Source organism: Ammodytes marinus, assembly GCF_949987685.1.
Source record: "Ammodytes marinus genome assembly, chromosome: 1".
In the NCBI taxonomy this organism is placed as follows: Eukaryota; Metazoa; Chordata; class Actinopteri; order Uranoscopiformes; family Ammodytidae; genus Ammodytes; species Ammodytes marinus.
The window spans coordinates 15,912,747-15,932,929 of record NC_137230.1 but is presented as its reverse complement, the minus strand read 5'-3'; the positions used below and the strand labels follow the sequence as shown (position 1 = coordinate 15,932,929).

At 39.6% G+C, this 20,183-nt stretch overlaps 2 protein-coding genes across 11 annotated transcripts in view; one reads left to right on the top strand and one right to left on the bottom strand.

Moving 5' to 3' along the window:
• Positions 1-14,806, bottom strand: part of myo9aa (myosin IXAa) — a 108,760-nt gene extending 93,954 nt beyond the window's left edge. For all 10 annotated transcript variants that reach the window (XM_080027231.1, XM_080027235.1, XM_080027233.1 and 7 more), the window contains exon 1: positions 14,519-14,806. The gene's annotated coding sequence lies outside the window, so the exon portion shown is untranslated. The remainder of the gene's footprint in view (positions 1-14,518) is intronic.
• A 1,555-nt stretch (positions 14,807-16,361) lies between these two features.
• Positions 16,362-19,169, top strand: senp8 (SUMO peptidase family member, NEDD8 specific). The gene is made up of 2 exons (XM_080032625.1): positions 16,362-16,437; positions 17,326-19,169. The coding sequence occupies exon 2, from the start codon at positions 17,345-17,347 to the stop codon at positions 17,990-17,992; it is 648 nt and encodes a 215-aa protein (XP_079888751.1). The 5' UTR covers positions 16,362-16,437; positions 17,326-17,344; the 3' UTR covers positions 17,993-19,169.
• Positions 19,170-20,183: the final 1,014 nt, after the last annotated feature.

The window sequence follows — 20,183 nt, the reverse complement described above, 5'->3', positions numbered from 1 at the left end:
CTAAACGACACAGGGGTCAATGTTCACCATCGTTGAGATGTAGTATTTCAATTGTTACATAAACATAGTTTATGTGTTAATGTGTTTTACTATACTTAGTATGATGGCATACGTGATCAAAGAGTAGGGGGAAACTACACATTGTTTTGACCTATTGGGACTAAAATGTATGTATCTCTCCTGACTAGAATTTGACTTAAATGCACAATTTCTCATTTGCGAAATAATAAAATTAAATAAAGATTAAGATGCAGATTGTTTTCAAAGGAAAGCCGCATTTTCAGATTGATCAACTATAGTTTGGACATTATTTCAGATTGAAAAAGTAACCCCAGCACAAGCATGAAAAGGAACAGAGGGGTCAGCTGACTGAACAAGCACCAACACGTTCAACAAACTCACACACACACACAGTCACAGCCAGGTCATCGTTTCTTGCACCCAAACGTATCAATGTGTAACACAACTCCCTGCCTCTGCAGTGTCCCACAGAAAGAGATCACCTTCAGCCTGGAGGCAACACTGTAGCTCAGCCAGAGCAGCCTTGACCTTGTCAAGCAAAGAATTACAATCTCTCTGGCCTGTGGGACAGTAGAGGCGGTTGGTGTAACATAACAGTTGATAATTAGTTGATTGATTGATTGATTGACAGAAAGTCGTTAAATCATACACAATTTTGATAATTGAACTAATTTATTAAAGCAAAGGGTCAAACATTTGAAGGAGATAGCTCCTCAAGTGTGAGTGTTTGATGCTTCTACGTACACCAGCATTTCATAGCAAAATCAATAAATCATGTAATAAAATAAAATACTGTTTGCTAACAGTTAGCAAGCTTGTTAGCCCAAAGAGCTTTCCCCCTCTCCATTAAAAATGTTCTTAAGTGAAAATACCTGAAAACAAAATACCAGTGGGAAGTTAATAGAGCAACAAGCATTTTCTCCCATTTTACAGACCAATACAAATCAAGGGTAAAAATGATCAAGAAATGAATCAATAATGAAAATGATTGTTGCAGCAAAAGGCAGAAAAGTAAGCTCCTAAATGAATGTCTCTGCCAACAGTAGTGGACCTAACTAGTAGTGGACAATAAGCTGTTTAAGACCGTTTCCTTTGAAGAAGTGTACAAACTATTTCTGAGTGATGAATGGTTGACAGAGGTTAACATTTCTTTAACATTAAGTGGTAAACTGACTAACAGGAGGATATGGCAGAGCAGCCTACTGTACATTCTCCCTGTATTTAACTCACTGGTGAATAAACATGTTTGATGCTAATTTGGGTCAACGGAAAACGAGGAGCCCAGCATGCCGACAGTGTAGTCAGCGTCTTTAACGTTTCGGTTTTGGTGGTTTTCTTCAAACTTGCAGTTAATGCATTTAAATGCTTCCTCCAAGCTAAACGGTGTAGACAGTGCTCAATGCTCCAGAATCTGGAAATTGGTGAAATGAAACACTAATGAATTTGCAAACGATGAAAAGTGTCTGAAAGCAGCTCTACATCTCCAGGAGAGCCTGTGGACGACAACTTTTTCTGTGGTGAACGAAAAATATAATCATTTCTTAACTTTCCCTGATTGTTAAAAACAAAACTAGAGATGTCCCGAGCCAGTACTAAGTATCGTTGTCTGGGCTCATGATGGATCGATCCATATCCCAGGGCCCAAGATAAAGTTGAGGGTTCACAGTTTTTGCCTTTTTCTTTCTTTTATGTCTTCAAGCCCAGAAGCCCTTAAAAAATCCTTCAAATTAAACAATCTAAAAAAAGATTTCAGGAGTATTACCTGAAAATATATCCATCAATACCCTTACTATGTAGTTCAGCAAGACTTACCACTCTGATGTAACATTAGATAAGTATGAGTCAGGGTGAATTTCAGGGAGTGGAGGTGAACAGTATCCCTGCAGGTGTGTGTTTTTTTCTTCTCATGCACTGACATTAACATTGATTTCAGTACATGTGTTTTAAATCCTCTCTATAGCATGCTGAGCCCTCACTCACACGATTCTCAAGTCTCTCTGTCTCTGTAACTACTAATGACTGGGAAGTGGCGGCCGGGGTGTGGAACATGAGCTCTGACCAAATATGCGGAGTGAGAGAAGAGAATGAACTGAGAGGAACAAGAGACTCACAGAACGAGAGAGTGAATTGAGAAAATGAAGGAGATACAGAAACAGACAGACAGAGAGAGAGAGAAAAGATGAGGCCGGTTTCCTGAAATCTGAGCTGTGGGAAAGTGAGTGAGAGAAGCAGAAAGGAAGAGAGGCATACTAAGAGCCAACCTGGCTGCAGCATTGCTGAGCCATCACTGTCTGTGTACAATTACTATTACATTTGATCAATTTGTCCTAAAGACAGTTGTATCCACCGTCTTAAGTGACAAGTTGTGCTCTCAGAGCTGAATGTTCATTTGCAGTAATGTCCATGAGACGCAGCAAATGCTTAACATTTGCTACTTTTAGTCTCTCACAATGTTAATATTGGCCGTTTCTCTATTTCAGATCATATCATGAATTAGGATTCTTTGGCTTTGAGATTGTTTTTCAAACAAAACAAGGAATTGGAAGAAGTCGGCTTGGGCTGTTTTGACTTGTGATGGACATTTTTTCACTATTTTCTTTTTCACTGAAGGGTTGAACGATTAATCACTAACACCATTCTTCACCAGTCTTTCATTTTCAATGAAAATAAGAATAATGTGCAACCCAAGTAACATGTACTTTAAATCGCAGTTAACAGACAATGCTTCTGTGTTTAAGATTATTGGATATAGTTTTCATTCCATACCAAGTAGCCACTTGTTTCCATTAATTTCTATACAGCATGCATATCAATAGGCAGGTTACTGTCATTTAACTTTGACAAAGACCTGCAATTAAACATAAATAAATGGCTTCTTCTAAATGTAGCAGTAATACACTCAGATTTCAGGAATTGTACAGAATGAATTTGGAAATGATAAACAACAACAAATACAAACTGCTACTTATCAAAATGAAGTAGAACATAATCCAAGTGAAAAGGAACAGAATTGTTTTGTCATTTGAGAATCAATCATTTAATAAACTACAGCACGTTAGCTCTTATGCTGCTGGTGTTTTAGATTACAAGAAGTGTGTTAGCGAGCCACCTGAGTCACTGAGGCCGGAGCTGGAACAAGTCCATGCTGGAATCACCGTCCACACCGTAATTAAAAATGACTGAAGGCCTCTTAGGCCCGTCTGTGCACACAGCAGAGGATAACTGCGGCTAGTCGTTCTGAATGAAGCACTCGGCCTACACCAACTCCCTCCACATTCCTGCGGCTGAACACCAACAGGTGACACAACCGACACAAAACAATGACAGTGGTGGTGGTGGGTGAGCCATGTGTGTTTGCTGAATTAACTGATTTAGCTCTGCAGGACCTGGTATTGTTATTGCCTGAAGCGGGCTGGAGAGAGTGGTGGGAGAAAGCAGAGGAAGGAAGCTAATACAGAGTACAGCAGGAGCTCCAAGGACAACATCATAAAAAATTACTTAGCATGCTACTGTGCTTCGATCCAGTCTCTGCAACTTTCGTACCCAACTTAACTTTTATTCTTTTTTACTGACTCCCTGTTTTAGGCCAGTGTGTTAACATTACTTTTACGGAAAATGAGTATTGTAGCGAATGTTGTTAATCCAACCAGTTTTAGTCAAAGCTTCAATGTAACTTCAGGTTCAGTCAAAAACCAATGATTCCAAAGTGCAAGATGATGTCAAAAGCTTGTAATTGACCGGAGGATTCATTTATTCATTTATATTTCTGGCAAACCTTCAATAGTAGCCATTTAACCAATTTTAAGTTTAAAATTGACTTTGCAGGAAGGACAATTCACCCTTGAGAATTTAAGTTTACCGAATATACTTGGCATTGAACTGAATTCTGTTACAGGCTGCTGTGAAGAATGGCTGAACAAAAAAATCAACTGGAGAGCAAGAGAAACAGTGGGAGTAAACAGACTCCTCTGTTGTCGCTATGGAGCATTCCACTTCCTGTGTCCACTCCCAGGACAATGACAGCAGCTTTGGGTGAGACAGGAAGTGTGGCTCAGGGGGCGTTAGCATAACAACACCATCATGGCATTGTTAAAATATATTTCTAATACACCTTGTATTACAGGAGGCTTCTATGATGCAACATATATATTTCTTTTTTACAATTTTCCAAGTTTCTCTTGAAGTGGGTTAGATGTTTGCCTTTTGGACTTCTTGAAAAACAACTGAAATATGATTTATAAACTCTGTCAGATACTCAAACCATGACAAAGGTTTTTTTTTTGGGGGGGGGGATTAGTCCTGACATTCAGGACTAATCCAGACAAATGTGAAGGCAAACAATTAAATCAAACTTGAGCCACAATTGAAAACACAGCTGACCATGGCGCCACATCCAAATCTGTATGTATTCCACTGCAGCATTGTGTTCATGGTACGGTTTACGGACTGTGAGAAAACAGTGACAAAGCCAGTTCAACACCAAGAAGGGCAGAAAAAAAGCATTAAAAGAGAGGGGATGTGGGGGGTTTCACGCAACGCAACACAACCAGTCATGTGACATTTTAGACAATCACAGGCGGTTACACAGTGGGGATTGGTGGTGTGACCAAGGTGAAAACTCAACAGTCGAAACCTTGTTTTGTTTTTTACCACTCTTAAAGTTATATTTGTTGGAGCAAATCTACAGATCTACAGTCGATCCTGTTTCTAAGGTCCAGACATAGCATAGGACTTTGCGGATCCTAAACACCTGCTTGAAACCTGTTGCCTGTTTCCAGCTCTCAACTGCTCGTCCCAACACTTCTTTCCTGGGGAACTCTGCTGTTTCCCCTTTAACTGGACTTTACTGGGGCTTCTGCATATGTGAACTAACCTCTATTAGTCCACCCACACTTGGTGGCCTAAATCTCTCAGAGATCAGAGCATTATAATGATCTTGTTTCTTAACAGAGGATAAAGAGTCTACAAAACAGATATGCAATCACTGCCAGGTGGTGTCACAACAAACCAGAGAGCAGCTCAGTAGAAGTCATAGAACTTATTAAGTGTGAGGTAAGGTTTTAATGGTAACTATTATCAAAAGCCAGTGGTGTCGGTAGACCATGAAAGGTCAAAGTACATAATAAAAATAATACACTATAACATTTGCCCCCATTTTACCTACATAGGCAAGGCAAGTTTATTTATATCGCACAATTCAGACACAAGGCCACTCAAAGTGCATATTCCACACACTTATTTAAAGAATGTGTGCATAGTTTTCTAAACATGCCTTCCTGTGTTCAACCTTTACTCCATAAGGTCTAATAATTAAGGTATATCTAAGCTCCTTTAGGTGTAGAGATTGGTTTACCATAACTGTTGTGTCTCAAACTAGGCCCGTGCTCTTGGACGACTGACCAACATTTTTATTGTTTAGAGTGTGGAAAAATGCTTTTCCTCCCAGACTCCAAACTAGCTCTGGAAATATCAATATGACGCTGCCTGGTCTACATTTGGCCGGTGGAATCGGAAAAGTACACCACCCTGCCATAAAAAAGGCCAGCAAATGGAAGGCCCATCATCAACAGATGTTGTTTCAAAGGCCTAAGTGTTTCAGTTAAATGGTTCTCTGTGAAATCATATCCAAAAATGTACATGTTGACTTCTCCTTTTCTAAAATATAACAAAATATTAAAATAAATCAATATGGCAGGTTTAACAGCATGTGTTTCAGCATGAGAAGTAGAAACATTCCGTACAGTAGAGTAGAATTTGAACTGTGGCAAACTAAATCAACACCCAGTGATGCGGCTAAAAAAAAAGGATCACACCATCGGAAACAACTGCAACATATGTGTATGCAGACAGAACAGTTGCATAACTGCTGACTGCAATGAATATGAAAAAGAACAAAGACTCATAACTGGTATCATATCAGAGTAGAAAAGTAGATCCTGACTAATTATTATTACCCGATTGCAGATATGTTTGTATTGGTGTATATGCCAGTCGATAAATGGATACAGTTGTACAATTTTCATTTGTAAAATGTGATGCCCTGTACATTTCTTGGTCACAATTGTTCAAATTTAAGGAAACCTTACAGAAAGAAAATAATTAGATAAAATAATATATAATAATGGAATTTTCAAATGATCAAATGTCAATATCTGTATGAGCCTTTAACACCCTGTATCTAAAACGTTTTACAACAATTTACCAAACTGTTCAAAATGTACTATAGGCAACAGTTGATGAGGTGTTTATAGCAGCAGCGGCAGAGAGTGGAGATGAAAGAAGAAGAGAAGAGGAAGATGGTGTGGGACTAGGATATATCGTTGACCTGGATTATGGACACTCTATTTGCCTCTTAGGAAGGCAGTCCGTTAGGCCAAACAGACCAATTCAGCTGCTGAGGAGCAACCAGGATTCCAGTGAGATTCCTCCAGAAAAACACTCAACTTGTAAAAGACAACATATCAAAATCAACAGGAAGGGCTGTGTGTGTTAAAAAAAGAAAGGATATAGAAACCTAAACACAAATGGACACAGTACAAACATGCACACAATGGGATGTGTAACAGCGATCGGGGGTTCGTCTGCAAACAGACTCAGTTTAAGAAAGGCTGCAAGTGCCAAAAGGCCTCATTTCATCTTTCATAGCTGAGTGGAGACAAGCAGTAATGCCTGTAGCTGCTCACACAGCTCAGTGCCAAAATGTCTCCAACCTCACGGGGATGAACACAGATGTCCTCTAATGTGCACCGAGAGATCAACACTGTTTCCAATTTGGGATACCTGCAAGGCTGCAACGAGGTCAAGCATGAGGACAAAAGACATTCAGGCAAAAAGGAGTTGCTTTTCAACCTTAGGGGTAAAGACATGGGCCCGTCGTCTTCATGGTCAATTAACTGCAGTGAATTTGTTCAAATTAGATGCCAAAGGTTTCTTTTGTGAAGTGTTGCATAATGATACAGAGGGAAGATTTTCTCCTTAAGGGCATTCGACACCTACACTGAGAGCTATTTCAAAGACATCACTATGAATCATGGAACACATGAGTGGGCACCAGTGATCACAGGAAAACATTATAGTGCAAAAACTACATTAATGGATATTGACACGAAAGCCAGTATGTGAAATGTCCATGAAAATATACTTAATTGTGTGCAACTTGGATTCAAGTTGTCTCGATGCAATGATACCTTTAAATCTTGTATACAACAAATAAGTATTCACTTTCAGATATGTTTCAATGTTTTTAAAAGTTTAATGTCAGTTTTTTTTGTTGCACAAATGTGACTTTTCCTTTCCACAAAATCTGCTGATGCTGAAACTTTTTTGTCACAGAGAATGTAAAAGTAAAAATAATTTAGGCTACAGGAACAGCTTCACCGGCTGATGGCAATGACAGGTCATCATGTCTAACTCGGGGCCTGTATGTTCAGCAACATCTGTTTAGCGTATTAGGAAAAAAACATGACCTGTAATTACAGGGCAGCGTTACAGTGGCTCTCGCTGTCTGTTCTGAAGATGAGGGGGGGGTTGTCTTTTCCCCTTCAGACCGCAGGCCTTTTTGAAATCTGAGCCTGGCGGTTCAGTCACAACCGCAGTCGACCTAGAGACAGTAAGAGCTGCAGTGCGTTGATAACATTTGGTTGCAGGCTTCAAGGAGATGATGGAAGAAGTTGGTGAGAATCTCTGCAGAGGCTATGTATAAATGTTATGACCTCATGGTTTATTGCACACCCAGAGCCTGTGGAGAGATGATCTGGAGCAACATTTGGCAAACTGCGGTCACAAAACTTGAACTAGACTTTCTAAGTAGCAGGGAAAATCGCCCATTCACTTTGTCCCATTAATCTGTGATCTTCATGAGTTACAGGGGTTATTCTGCGAGGAAACACTGTACTTTTGTTGCATCCGCTTCCCTTAAACATGTCTCACCTACTTACGCTTTGAGACTTCCTTCATTTCCCACAATGCCTACAGACAACAAGCATGGTCTTGTTTTATCCAGTCAGGTTTCATGTGTTTGTGCAGACAGCAATGACAATATCAACAGGAAACAAGAACCTAAGGTGTGTGGACTAGAAAGATAAGCATTGAGATTTGTACTCAAATCCAATATGATTTGTTTTAACACGGAATTCTGTTCTACTGAGGAAAAAAACATCGGTATCTCTTCATGTTCTACAGAGGATTTCCTGCTCTTTGGTCACAGCCAAAGAAAAAAGCCATTTTGTCATTTTGATTCTTCTGAATAAACACCAACAATGGACACTGATGGTTCTGATCCGCCATTGTGACCCAGAAGTTTTGAGAAATACATAAAAAGAGAGTCTATATCGTTACAAGCGAAGCAGCAAATACTGCCACTTTTATCAGTGGGTCATATGTTCAACCACCGTTGTTTTAACTCATCGATAAGAACTAAACAGACAACAAACTAGATGGCAATCTTACTTTAATTTTCGGTCAACTGAGTAATCAGTTAATGCGGTTACTGTTGTATGACTCTCAACACCCTGACAACATGTACAATACTCATACAGTTGATTCACTAGAAGTAGTCCACTTATCCACAGAGAATTAGCATCAAGAACAAAACTACTTATTCCGCTCTTTCAGAACAATACATAATTCTCTCAGCTGAGAGGGTCAGAACAGTCCAACCCTCCATCTGAACCCTAATTAAACTCACAGTGGCTCAGAGTCTCCATCCAATACAACAAGGACTTGGCATTTGAGTCCCGTCTCTTTGCTCACCTGCCTTGTAGTGCAGCTCAGCCAGCATGACATGTAGAGCAAAAATAATTGCTTAACTTCACTATGGAGTGGGGCTCTTTCAGGCTGAGGAGGACTGGGACCCTGAGGACACAATAGGGGGCTCTCTAATCGTCTCCAGGGTGTCTGTCCATAATCGTTCATCCAGAGTACTCAGTCATTGCAGTGAATGCCCGCTCTGAAATGCAGCAGTGGGTAATCAAGATGATTGCAGGTGGGCACCAAAGTAAAAGTCAGCCGAGTTCAACGTTAACATCATTCTTTCATAGCAAATGTTGTTATCTGATGTTTTCATAGTCTATCGATGATTCCTTCAAGACTATAGGCTGTGTTTGTTGAGGCTGAGAGAGAATTATTATGTATGCACCTTCAAAGCAAAAAATAAAATGCTTCAATCATCACACAATTCAGTTTTTTCCCCCTTATTGCTACGGTCATTAGGTAACCTTAATACACAACTTTTTATTTTAGACAGTCATGGGGTGCTTGAATTAATGTTTTTTTTTCAACAAATTCAGGTAAAATGTGCAGTTGCACAATGTTAAGAAATTCAATACCAAATACCGAGTTTTACATCTGAATCCAGATTGCCAGAGACTAATCAATTGCCCCAAAGTTTTACTTTCCAAAAATATTGGTAACCCAATTTTGAGATATTCAGATGATCACTAACAAATATATGTGACAGAAGGTCTTAACAACCCAACCTGATACACAAGTCAAACAAACTTTACACGATGACATTAAACTCATTATCCGACAGTTTGGGAGCGTTACCCATAACTAAGTTGGCCTCTTAGACAAATGGAAAAGTCACTGCCTGGGACCAACCAGAGGTTACTGTGATAGCCTCCAATTTTGACAGAATGTTCTTTCTTGAACAAGACCGAAATATTTTAATTCAGCGAACTAAAGAGGCCAGCCTACACAACATAACTCCACAGTTGGTGGTTAAAACTAATCTCAAATTAGTCCAATATCATGTGCCCATTTACTACTACTGATAACTACAGTATAGATTAGACAGGAGATACATTCCAGCTATTAGTGAGCACTTCTCAGGCTGCATTTGAAATCCACCTTATCAACCGCCTGGTTGTTGTCAGCTACCCTCAACAATCTCTGCCCCACCTCCCCTCTTGCCTCATCCTGACAGAGCGCAGACTACTGTAAACCGCCAGAATTCTTCAGAGATAAGAGTAGCATCATACTGTCCAGACCAAACTCTCAAACTTCTTGGATCGTGAAGAAGTCTCGGACAAACTATATTGGACACCCCGTTCCTCCACAAGTGAATGAAGCGCCTTTCAAAATGATCAACGCTATTCGCCCTGTAATTAATTTCTTCAGATAACAAATTTGGCTCCATTCTTAAAGATGAAGATGCTGACATTTAAACTTCAACGCTTTTCCCACCAACATTCTAACTGTATTCTCCTGCTGGGAACGTTTTTTTCCATTCATAAAACAAGAGAACTTAAATTTTTCTTTCTTTGCTGCTTCGAGCTTTATTGACTATTGGAAAAATCCAGGTAGACCTTTACAAATGACTTTTCAACCCCAATAATTCGAATTTATCCAACAATAACTTTTTTCGATAATCTATTTTTGATGCTAAGCATTTCAACTCTGTATTTCAAACATTCGCAGCACATAAGGCAACATATTTGCCTCGTTATTTTGACATAGTTTTTTTCAACAATATGTTCTTACTGTCCTTTGAACGAAATCAATAAATCACATAATTTCACATAATCTCATAACATTTTTATATTACATTTGGCACTTGTTAGTTCAATATCAAAATACAGAAATATAATAATATTTCCTGATACTATGACAAGAGCAGCAATATAAAAGGCTTCAACACTGATGGTTTTGTTGGTTTCCGTGCAGTGCTGCGCTGTAAAATGGACAGTATTGAGTACCGTTACACAACAGCACATGCCTGGGGATTAACCAAAGGCCCTGTCCTGTCTGTAGTGTAAGGCTGCAGGGGGCCAGTAGCTATTGTCACAGCTGTGTCACAACACACACAAAAATTCAGCAAATCAAAACTTTAGTTACCACTGCTGCAAAAAATCCCTGCAGTAATGAGGCCACTGGCATCTGGAGGCTTCTGCCACTAGGCCTGTGTGTCCTCATGCACAGATTCGACTGAATAAACTTTTTTTTACCTTACCTGAAATCAGGACTGTAAGACAACTTTTAGCCTTTGATGTGCATTTTTTTACACTGAGTTTATTATCCGATACATTCCTTCTCCACTGATTAACATTTTCCACAAGTGAGCATCCATAACCACATCTAACTTTGTTCTTTCATTAAGTCCTTTCGAATGATGGAATCCTTATTTTCATAAAACCCAAACAGTCTTAATCCTCAGTAAACTGCGTTCTTTGCATGCAAGATATTAAGTTTGCTGTGACTTCTACTGCTTTGATTAAATTATCATGGGGGTTTCCTCATCAAAAACAAAGTTGCATACTTGCTTCTCTGTCCAAAACACAATATTTGAAGATAATCTATGGAGACAAACTCAGCTTCCTGCCAGATCAGTCTCGCTTGTAGATGTTGGTTGACTCCATTTCCCCATTTGAAGGGGGTTAAAAGAACAAGTCAAGCTCATTTCACATGAACAAAATTGCAACCAAAAAATTAACAACACAATGCACTTTCTTCTCCCCATCTCCCTCCAGCTACTGTTGGCAGCAGTGAGTTAATGAGGGGAAATGCAAAAGCCTCTGAGGCTTTGAGGCCAAAGCCTCCCTCATATAATGGCAAACCAAAGAAAGGGGAGCTTTGTTCAGTGCAACACAAGCAGGTTCCTCTTTAATGACTTCATGTGCATGCCAATCACACAATCCTTCATCATGCGGTCACAACACTTTTTAGGACGACGTCCCCCGATCATGTGAGCACGCAGCACGTAATTCGGGCTCTGTGTGATTCGGTTCAACAGGTAACACCTCAAGGGGGGAGGGAGGGGTTATTCACATTTTCCAAATATTTCAGTTGCAATATAAAAGTATTTTACAAAGGTCTTTTGAAGTATTAGGGGTTGAACATTATAAATACAGTCACTTTGTTTTAGGGTGATGAATTTTGAGCTGGAAATTAGGCAAAATAGGAATCTGTTCTTAGGTTCCTTTATTTTCCTGTTCATCAAACCAGACACCACTTCGCTGTCAGAAGACCATGAGGTTATATATAAAACAGAGTTATTTTAATGCTTGCTGATGTATATTTTATGACAGGAGACTTTAAAACTGCAGAGTGGTGGCTGCTCTTTCTACCACCATGATGCGTCAGATGGTCTGCATCTGAAAATTTGCTGCACTAAAAACAGTGGAGATGTCTTACTGAAGCCAGGGACTGCTTTCACTCCCTCTTTGTAATCACAGGTCTCTCTTGTAAATGAGACCCTGGGTCTCAATGAGATTTTACCTGTATAAATAAAGGTTAATAAAAAAATAATAAAAATCAATTCTTCAGGTATGCTTTTGTGCACCACGTTTTATCAAGAGCTTGCGTGGACACAGACCTGAAACAATCTATGGCAAACGTTTTATCAACAAATCTTTCATAAATCTCAGGTCATGTTTGCTTTTATGGCCACCATCTTAACTGGTGAATTATTAAAAACAGGAAGTTTAGCCAATGGCCAGTTTCGATGTGACAGACATATGAGTTGGACACAAACAAAAAACAAGACTGGTCAAACGTGAAGACAAACACCAGGCTTACCCTGGCTGAGAGGGCATGATGTACAAGGTGAAAGTTCCAGAAGTCATTCCTTGTTCGCCCTAAGAGAACAATAAGAGAACCAAGAATGGATTCCACCTTAAATGCACTGCTGAGACTTTGCATGATGGGATGCTGCCTCACAAGGAAAAGTTTAAAATTCACGCCATGTGCACCTTCGTCCAACTACTGTCTTTGAATATAACTGGCTTTCTGCTAAGTATTCAAAGTAGAAAGTTTAAAAAAGACAAATAAGTCTGTTTCAATGCTGCAAGATGTTTATATAAAGCACATTATCACAAAGATTTAAACACTGAGCCTCCGACTGTTCAAACCCTGGCTTCTGTCTTTCAGGTGGTGCCGGTGATATCGCTCGACACAGACGCAGCCCTGACGTGATAGAAACTGGGGCCAGTCTTTTTAGAAATAGCAGACAGCAGGGGGCCCGCGGGGTGTCGGATGTCGACAGGGACCAGTTGCTGGAGTTTCGGGCCTGGACCGCCTCTCAAGCTCCAGCAGCTGTGTCTTCTCAGACCTCACATTCCTGCAGGACAGGCCCACTTTACTCTCATCACCTGTGCTGATCCCAGGGAGGGGACCAGCTACTTGAGTTGTTTTCTTACAGTTTCAAATTCAAATGTTTTTTTTACTACTATGAAAAGACAAAAGCTTGTGAAAAAGAACTGTGATGCGAAGAAGCAAAACTCCTGTTCTAAATATATTTGGAATATTACATAATTGACCCACAAATACAGTGATGGGGGAGATTAAAAGATGAGGGGACACTCTGTCTGTTTATGGATTATGAAACTGACCATTCATTTTAGCATCCAGCTGCGGACCTCTATCGCATGTTTTTCCCCCATCTCTTTCTCCCCTCATCACTCTACTGACAACTCTGTAATAACAATAGCATGAAAAGTCCAGAAACTATACACAGGTTATCAGCAAGGACAAGAACGTGCTGCAACTATAAACTAACCACTGAGTAGCACCGATACAATGTAGGCCAAAGGAACACTACAGCTACAGCATACAAACTATATTAAGATGCATTAGAGGCACCTTTGCAGAATGATATCTGGTGGGGTGCAGCTATTGAAGTGTCTAAAGTTGATGCATGTGTGCACTCACACACACTGAGCTGTACACCCATGATTCAGCAGCTTCTTCACCTCATTGGACCTGCCTGTACCATTACAGCTGCTTTGCAGCCTTTATTGCCTTCAATGCATTATAAGCTGCACTGTCTGACCTCCACTAAATAATACATGTAAACATTCACCACCCTACCCTGCTGCAGCCAAACACTCAAACCAGCACACAGCTTGGTTTAGCTTTAAGAACATAAAAATTGTAGATTTATGTGTTTTGTATTGGTGTAATGTCCTGATTTTCACATGTCATGCATGCATCTGTTCTATGTTTTTAATTATATTCCCTTCCCTTTCATTTTTGCTGTCTCATCCCATCTGAGCATATATGTTTTGTCTGCTTATCATCTGCCATGTCCCTTTTATTGTATAACAACATCAACCTGCCCAGGGGACTTGAAGGTTAGCCCATGTGTAACCCCCTACAAATAAATGAATCAAATGAAACCAGGATTGATTTTTACATTGATTTTGAGTTTTTACAGGGCTGTGTTTCTTTAGATTCACATTGCATCAAGATTGCATAGGTTGTACTCTAGTTGTAGTTGTAGTCAGCGTGAGGTGACATGACACGGCGCACAAACTTTCTATAGCCTTTAACAACACACAAACAAACCTCTGCTTTTCACTATTCAATCAACCAAAGCACCGACCTAGCTCATGTACACAAATTAGAAGCATGGCAACTGAAGACAATGTTGCATCTGAGCGGAGATTAAAATAACGAATTTCTTGATTCATTGGCTGCTTCCAGCCCAGAGCCCCTCGTCCCCCGCGGGACAGCCCACCACAACACAACACAGTCCAACTAGCAAACATCACTCTCTTACCTCCAGACGTGGGACTGAAGTAAACTGTGAGTCGGACTCAAGTTTCTCGTGTCCTTTCAGGATGGGTTGCACAGCCACAAACACTTGAAGCCGCACACAAAAAATGCTTAAGTCTCTATTTAATTCCCTGCATTCTCACTGATTTAATTTCCTTCCTTCTCTCTCCCGGTGCTCGCCTCCGAACAACTCCTCGACATTCAAGTCCGCGCTGAATACTTGCGCATTTTTTTAATCCGTGCGTGCTCGCTGTTTTGGATGTAATTAAAAACGCAGTCCTTCGCTGCTCTGTGACGGTCACTGAAAACTCTACTTTGCCTTGCTAATCAGTGCGGCCGCTCTGGGACGCGCGGCAGTGCGCGTTCTCGCTGCTCCTGGGCGGGGAGAAGAGACAGAGGGCGGACCATGCCAAACTACTTGAGCACCGGGGCACCGGGGCTGGGCCATGGACGGATTATAAAACGGCTGGGCCTATGGCTGGGCAGAGAGGCGACCTTTGGCGTAGCAGTGGTCGCATGGGGTATTGTAACTTCCGTGCTCCGGACCGACTGGAAAATGAATAGGAATGAATGGATCTCCATCTTTAAAAGGGATATCCAGTTTTTCTTGTAACATAACATTCACATGTCAAAATAAATAGCCTATACGCTATAGTCTAAGCCTATAAGTCAACCTAGAACAATATGGAGGACTAAATGAGGAGTCTTTTCTTGAAGTGTATTAATAATAATAATCTAATAATAATAGCCTAATAATAAAATAATAATAACATTTATTTATCTAGGCTACTTAATCATCTAATGCGCAGAGTTTAAAAGCAGTCTTCAACATTAATTTAATTTGGGCAGATAGGCCTAGAGTAATTTTTTTGGAATGTAATTTAAGAATATGAGAATATGTTAGTTGTTAAATCCTGTGTTCAATCAATCATTTAGGCTAAAAATACGAAAAATCTAATTTTTTGTTAATTCAAATAAATTTGCAAATGTAGTATTTGTAGCCTACCTAGAATGTCCCAAAAGGCGCTCAGCAAATGTACATTCATAAAACTAATGTTCTGTTGTTGCTGATACAAACACTGTTTCTGACATTTATGCATTTTGAACATAAGACATAATATTTCTGTATTTTTCCATTACCTGCATCACAGACCGTATTCCTTCTTCAAACCACTCTCTGTAAAATAACGATGTAGTCCTACATATCACGTACTGGCCATTCCACAGTGGGGTATTATGGGGACTTGTTTGTAGGCCTAGACTAGCCTTTAACATTTTCCAAAAAACTAGCATATGCTACATGTTTTCTCTGGGGGTGTAACACCGAGTTTTCAAAAGTCTAATTTGAAAAGGAAATGAATGCGTCCTAGTTTCAGAAAGATTTTGACTATGATGTGAAACCAAAAACAGTTTTAATTTTCCAAAAGTAGGCTATTTTAGCCACTTGTTTAAATAGCAGGCCATAGGCAATACTGTCAATTGGCTACATTATATTCTTTGACTACGATTCCTTTTCTAATAGGCCTATAGTGTGTGTTTTCTATTCGCTTTTACTGCATTTTTGAAAATGGTTACTCTCCAGCTCTCCTCAACACATCCACGAAGGGAGCAGGAAATAACCATAGATCAATATAACACCTTAAGTCGAAGGTAAACAAATCAGAGCGTCTATTTTGAGTTTCTATATGATTCTCATTACGGGAGTTGTGCTAATTTAGACATTAGTGGTTGTCTTTCCATGTATATTTTAAGTTTCGATAACTTTTTAGCTGGTCCATAGGCTATTCCTTCAGTAAACGAACAGTGCATGCGTTCTGTCGCAAATCGTTTAACGTCCTTCTGCAACGGTTTACGTTAGTTACTGCAAGGAGGGACATGACTGCAGTTCTCTTACTCATTTTTATATGAATGTGTCTTTTAAAGGTATGGACATTGAATCTACAACGGATATATTAATCCGACAGTACACGGTTATGTTCTACCGGCTAAATGACTATTTAATGACTATTTTACTACCGGCAATGGCTATTTAGCCGGGTTGTTTAGCTTCTTTTGGTTGTGAAAGTGTTGCTTTGCTAGCTCATGCTAAAGCTAAGGACCGTTACAGCTGAAACCGTGAATTTAACTCAGTGCAGTGATCTAACACTGCAGAGACATGACCGAAAACTGGCACCTGCAAAGTCCTCATACAGACCCTTAAATGGTCTCAAAAGGCATCGGATAAGTTAAACTTAACGCTGTGCAGTGGTATTTAAATGTCTTAAATCAATCTGTAAACAGTATTTACGTCACAGATCAGCTAAGCATGTCATGATTCAATATGATCGCCTTGCAACATTTAGGCTTTTGAAAATCGGTCATTCACTTAATTCTGAATGGCATTTAAAAATATTTATTTAATATATATTTAGCTTGCCCTAACAGGAGACCAGTTCGTTTAGTCTTTTAATATTTACACTGGCATTTGTTTAACCATAACTATTTTTAGTTATGGTTAAAGAAATGCCAGTGTAAATATTAAAAGACAAAACAAACTTTATCTCCTTATACGATAGGCCAGTTCCAGGGAGTGTCCCAGCTAACAACGGGCCAAGTAAAACCAAAACTTGATCTGTCTGTTAAAGATTGTTCTTTAAATGAATTATAAATGTTATTAAAAAGTGTTACATTTAATTTGCCTTATGTATCTCCAGTTAATTTTAAGCATTTCTCTTAGTTTGTTTTTCTAGGGTTGACTCTACAAAGTATACATTCATTGATCAATAAATCGTCTGAACTTTCTGCTTTAAATTCCTCCTCTGTATTTTTCAGACTGACACTGAGTTGGAGGATGGACCCTGTAGTGCTGAGCTACCAGGACAGCCTGTTGAGGCGTTCTGATGTGTCCTTGCTGGAAGGACCTTGCTGGCTCAATGACCAAGTCATTGGTTTTGCCTTCGAGTACTTTGCTACAGAGCGCTTTAGAGTCCTGGGAGGGAGCAACATCTTCATCAGCCCGGAGGTCACCCAGTTCATCAAGTGTGCTTCCTGTCCTGAGGAGTTAGCCTTATTTCTGGAGCCGCTGGATCTTGCCTCTCGTCGGTGGGTCTTCTTAGCTGTCAATGACAACTCTAACCAGACTGCTGGGGGCTCCCACTGGAGCCTTCTGGTCTACCATCAAAGCTCCAACCACTTTGCCCACTATGACTCTCAAAGCGACAGCAATTCCCTGCACGCACGATGCATTGCCAGCAAGCTAGAGCCTTTCCTGGGTGCTGGGAGAAAAGCCCTGTTTGTGGAAGAGCCCTGTCCATCGCAGAAGAACAGCTATGACTGCGGCATGTATGTTATCTGTATCGTTGAGGCCTTATGTGAGAAAGCCCGAGTGGATGGCTCGCCACGCCTCCCAGTGCAAATCATCACCCCAACCTACATCACCCAGAAGAGGGCTGAATGGTGCAGACTGATCCAGAGTCTAGCTCAGAGTGACCTAAGCTGATCTCTGTCTATCCCTTTGTACGGCCATTAGTCCTCACTTAATGCAGAATAGCTGTCATTCTTCTACATATCTGCTACTGGAGCATCTGAATGCACTCCTTGAATATAGTTTATAACTATAAATGAAGCATATTTCCATGTCAGTCTATATCTTACTCCAGAACAGGAAAAAAATAAAAAGCATTGTTAAGAATCTTTAATTAATCATTTGAACACTTGGTGTGATGTTTATCCCTTGTATATGCACAGCATAATACATAAACTAACACCAGCATGCCTATAAAAGGAATTTACTCCCATCTCTATATTTAGTGAAGATAGAGAATATTTCAAGTGGAGGACAAGGCACAGATTTATTATTTTCTCCATTGTGTTCATTTGGAGCAAATGTAGAAATGTTTACACAGATTATTGCTCAGGGTCATTTATAATGAACTAGAATTGACGATAAGAATGTGCATCATGGGAGGCGCCTTTAGCTCAGTTGGTAAGGCGTCCCCCTCCCGGGCCGGGCCCAGCAGCAGACCCGGGTTCGATTCCCGCCCGCGGTCGTTCTCTGCATGTCACTCCCCTCTCTGCCCCATTTCACCTCTGTCACTCTGCACTATCAATAAAAGCATAAAAATGCCCAAAAAATATCTAAAAAAAAAAATAAGAATGTGCATCATAGCTATTGCTCCTACTTTCTTTCATGGTCTCCTTCAGTTTTAACAGGCTCTACGTCCACATTTACAAACCTTTATTTTTTTAAATAAATGTGCTGTGCTAGGGTCAGACATGCACTGTGTGCTGTGAATGTTTATGAAACAAAGGGGCAATGCTGAATGGGTTAATGTATGTTGAAAAAAGCAAGTATTAAATTCATTGCCTGCTGATGTAATACATTCTACTGTCTATTTTTGGTGAAAAAAAACACAATTTGTTATTTTAATTGTCTTTTCACTGAATTCAAGTCTTATTTGTGCAATTATGTTAACATTGCTGCTACATTTCTGTCAGCAAAGTTAGTTTATATTGTGTTGAATATACAACTGTCTCACTAAAGGAATCGATTTGGCGTGTTCATACATCACACATTTGGTGAAGCAGAAATGTTGGAAAACAGATTTATATTGAACCTGTGTGTGTGTGTGTGTGTGTGTGTGTGAGCTGAGAAACAAAGAATTTACAAGTTGTGAACCGACATGCAATAAAGATAAAATCTGCAGCTGTCAACTATTACATTATTCCTTCACTATAAATTAAAACCATTGGCAGAGTGAACACTTTTTTAAGTCTATTAGAAACACCTGATCCCAAGATGTTATCCTATTTTAAATAGTTTTTGGATCTCTTCCCTTGGGGGAGTACAGACATGTTTGAAAGAGTACTCATTACGCATTATAAAATCAGTAATGCATTACGATGATACAAAAACTGCAAAAATTATGATTATTGTAGATCAGACTAAAAAGATTCAAAGTATGAAAACTCATTACTTGACAGTTTTCAATTCCCGTGCTACAAACAATTCAGGCAGTGTTCATAATAAAATGTTGATACCCAGGCCTTCCTGTTGACACATCCTGGGTTGTGGGTCTAAAGAACACTATTGACACTAGAAGGAAAATAAATAATGGATTGTGAATGGTATTGAGTTTTTCTCACAAAATCTGTATTCATACAATTCAAACAGAGACTTTCCCTTCACATGTTTTAAAAATAATGTTAGCTTAATCTATAAAAAGGCTACCGCTTAGATATTTTAGAAAACAATTGAAATATAAAATATATCGTTTCCATGAGTCCCAAAGTGCTAAGTGGGTAACATAACTAAATGTCATTCACCATCATACTTTAAATTGAGAAAGCACACAGGAAGGGCCAAACGATTCTTTACTTACAACTTACATGTTCAGAGTCAGACAGTAGCCTTTGACATATTTATTGGCAAACATTACTTTTTCAACTAGAACAGGATTTAGGAGTTACAGCATGGATATATGCAGCACAAGTAATGTGGACAAAGTCATGACCTGGCATGTGATGAACAAAGATTGTCAAGGGATTCCTGAGAGAGGGAGTGTGATTGAATGAAAGATAACTAACCTGTATTGTGGACTGTAAGTGCCTACCAGTAAGGCAAAAGCTAGTGAAGAGAAAAGTCAAGAAAAATCACATTTTAGATAAAACTCGTGTCATAGTTTTCCTTT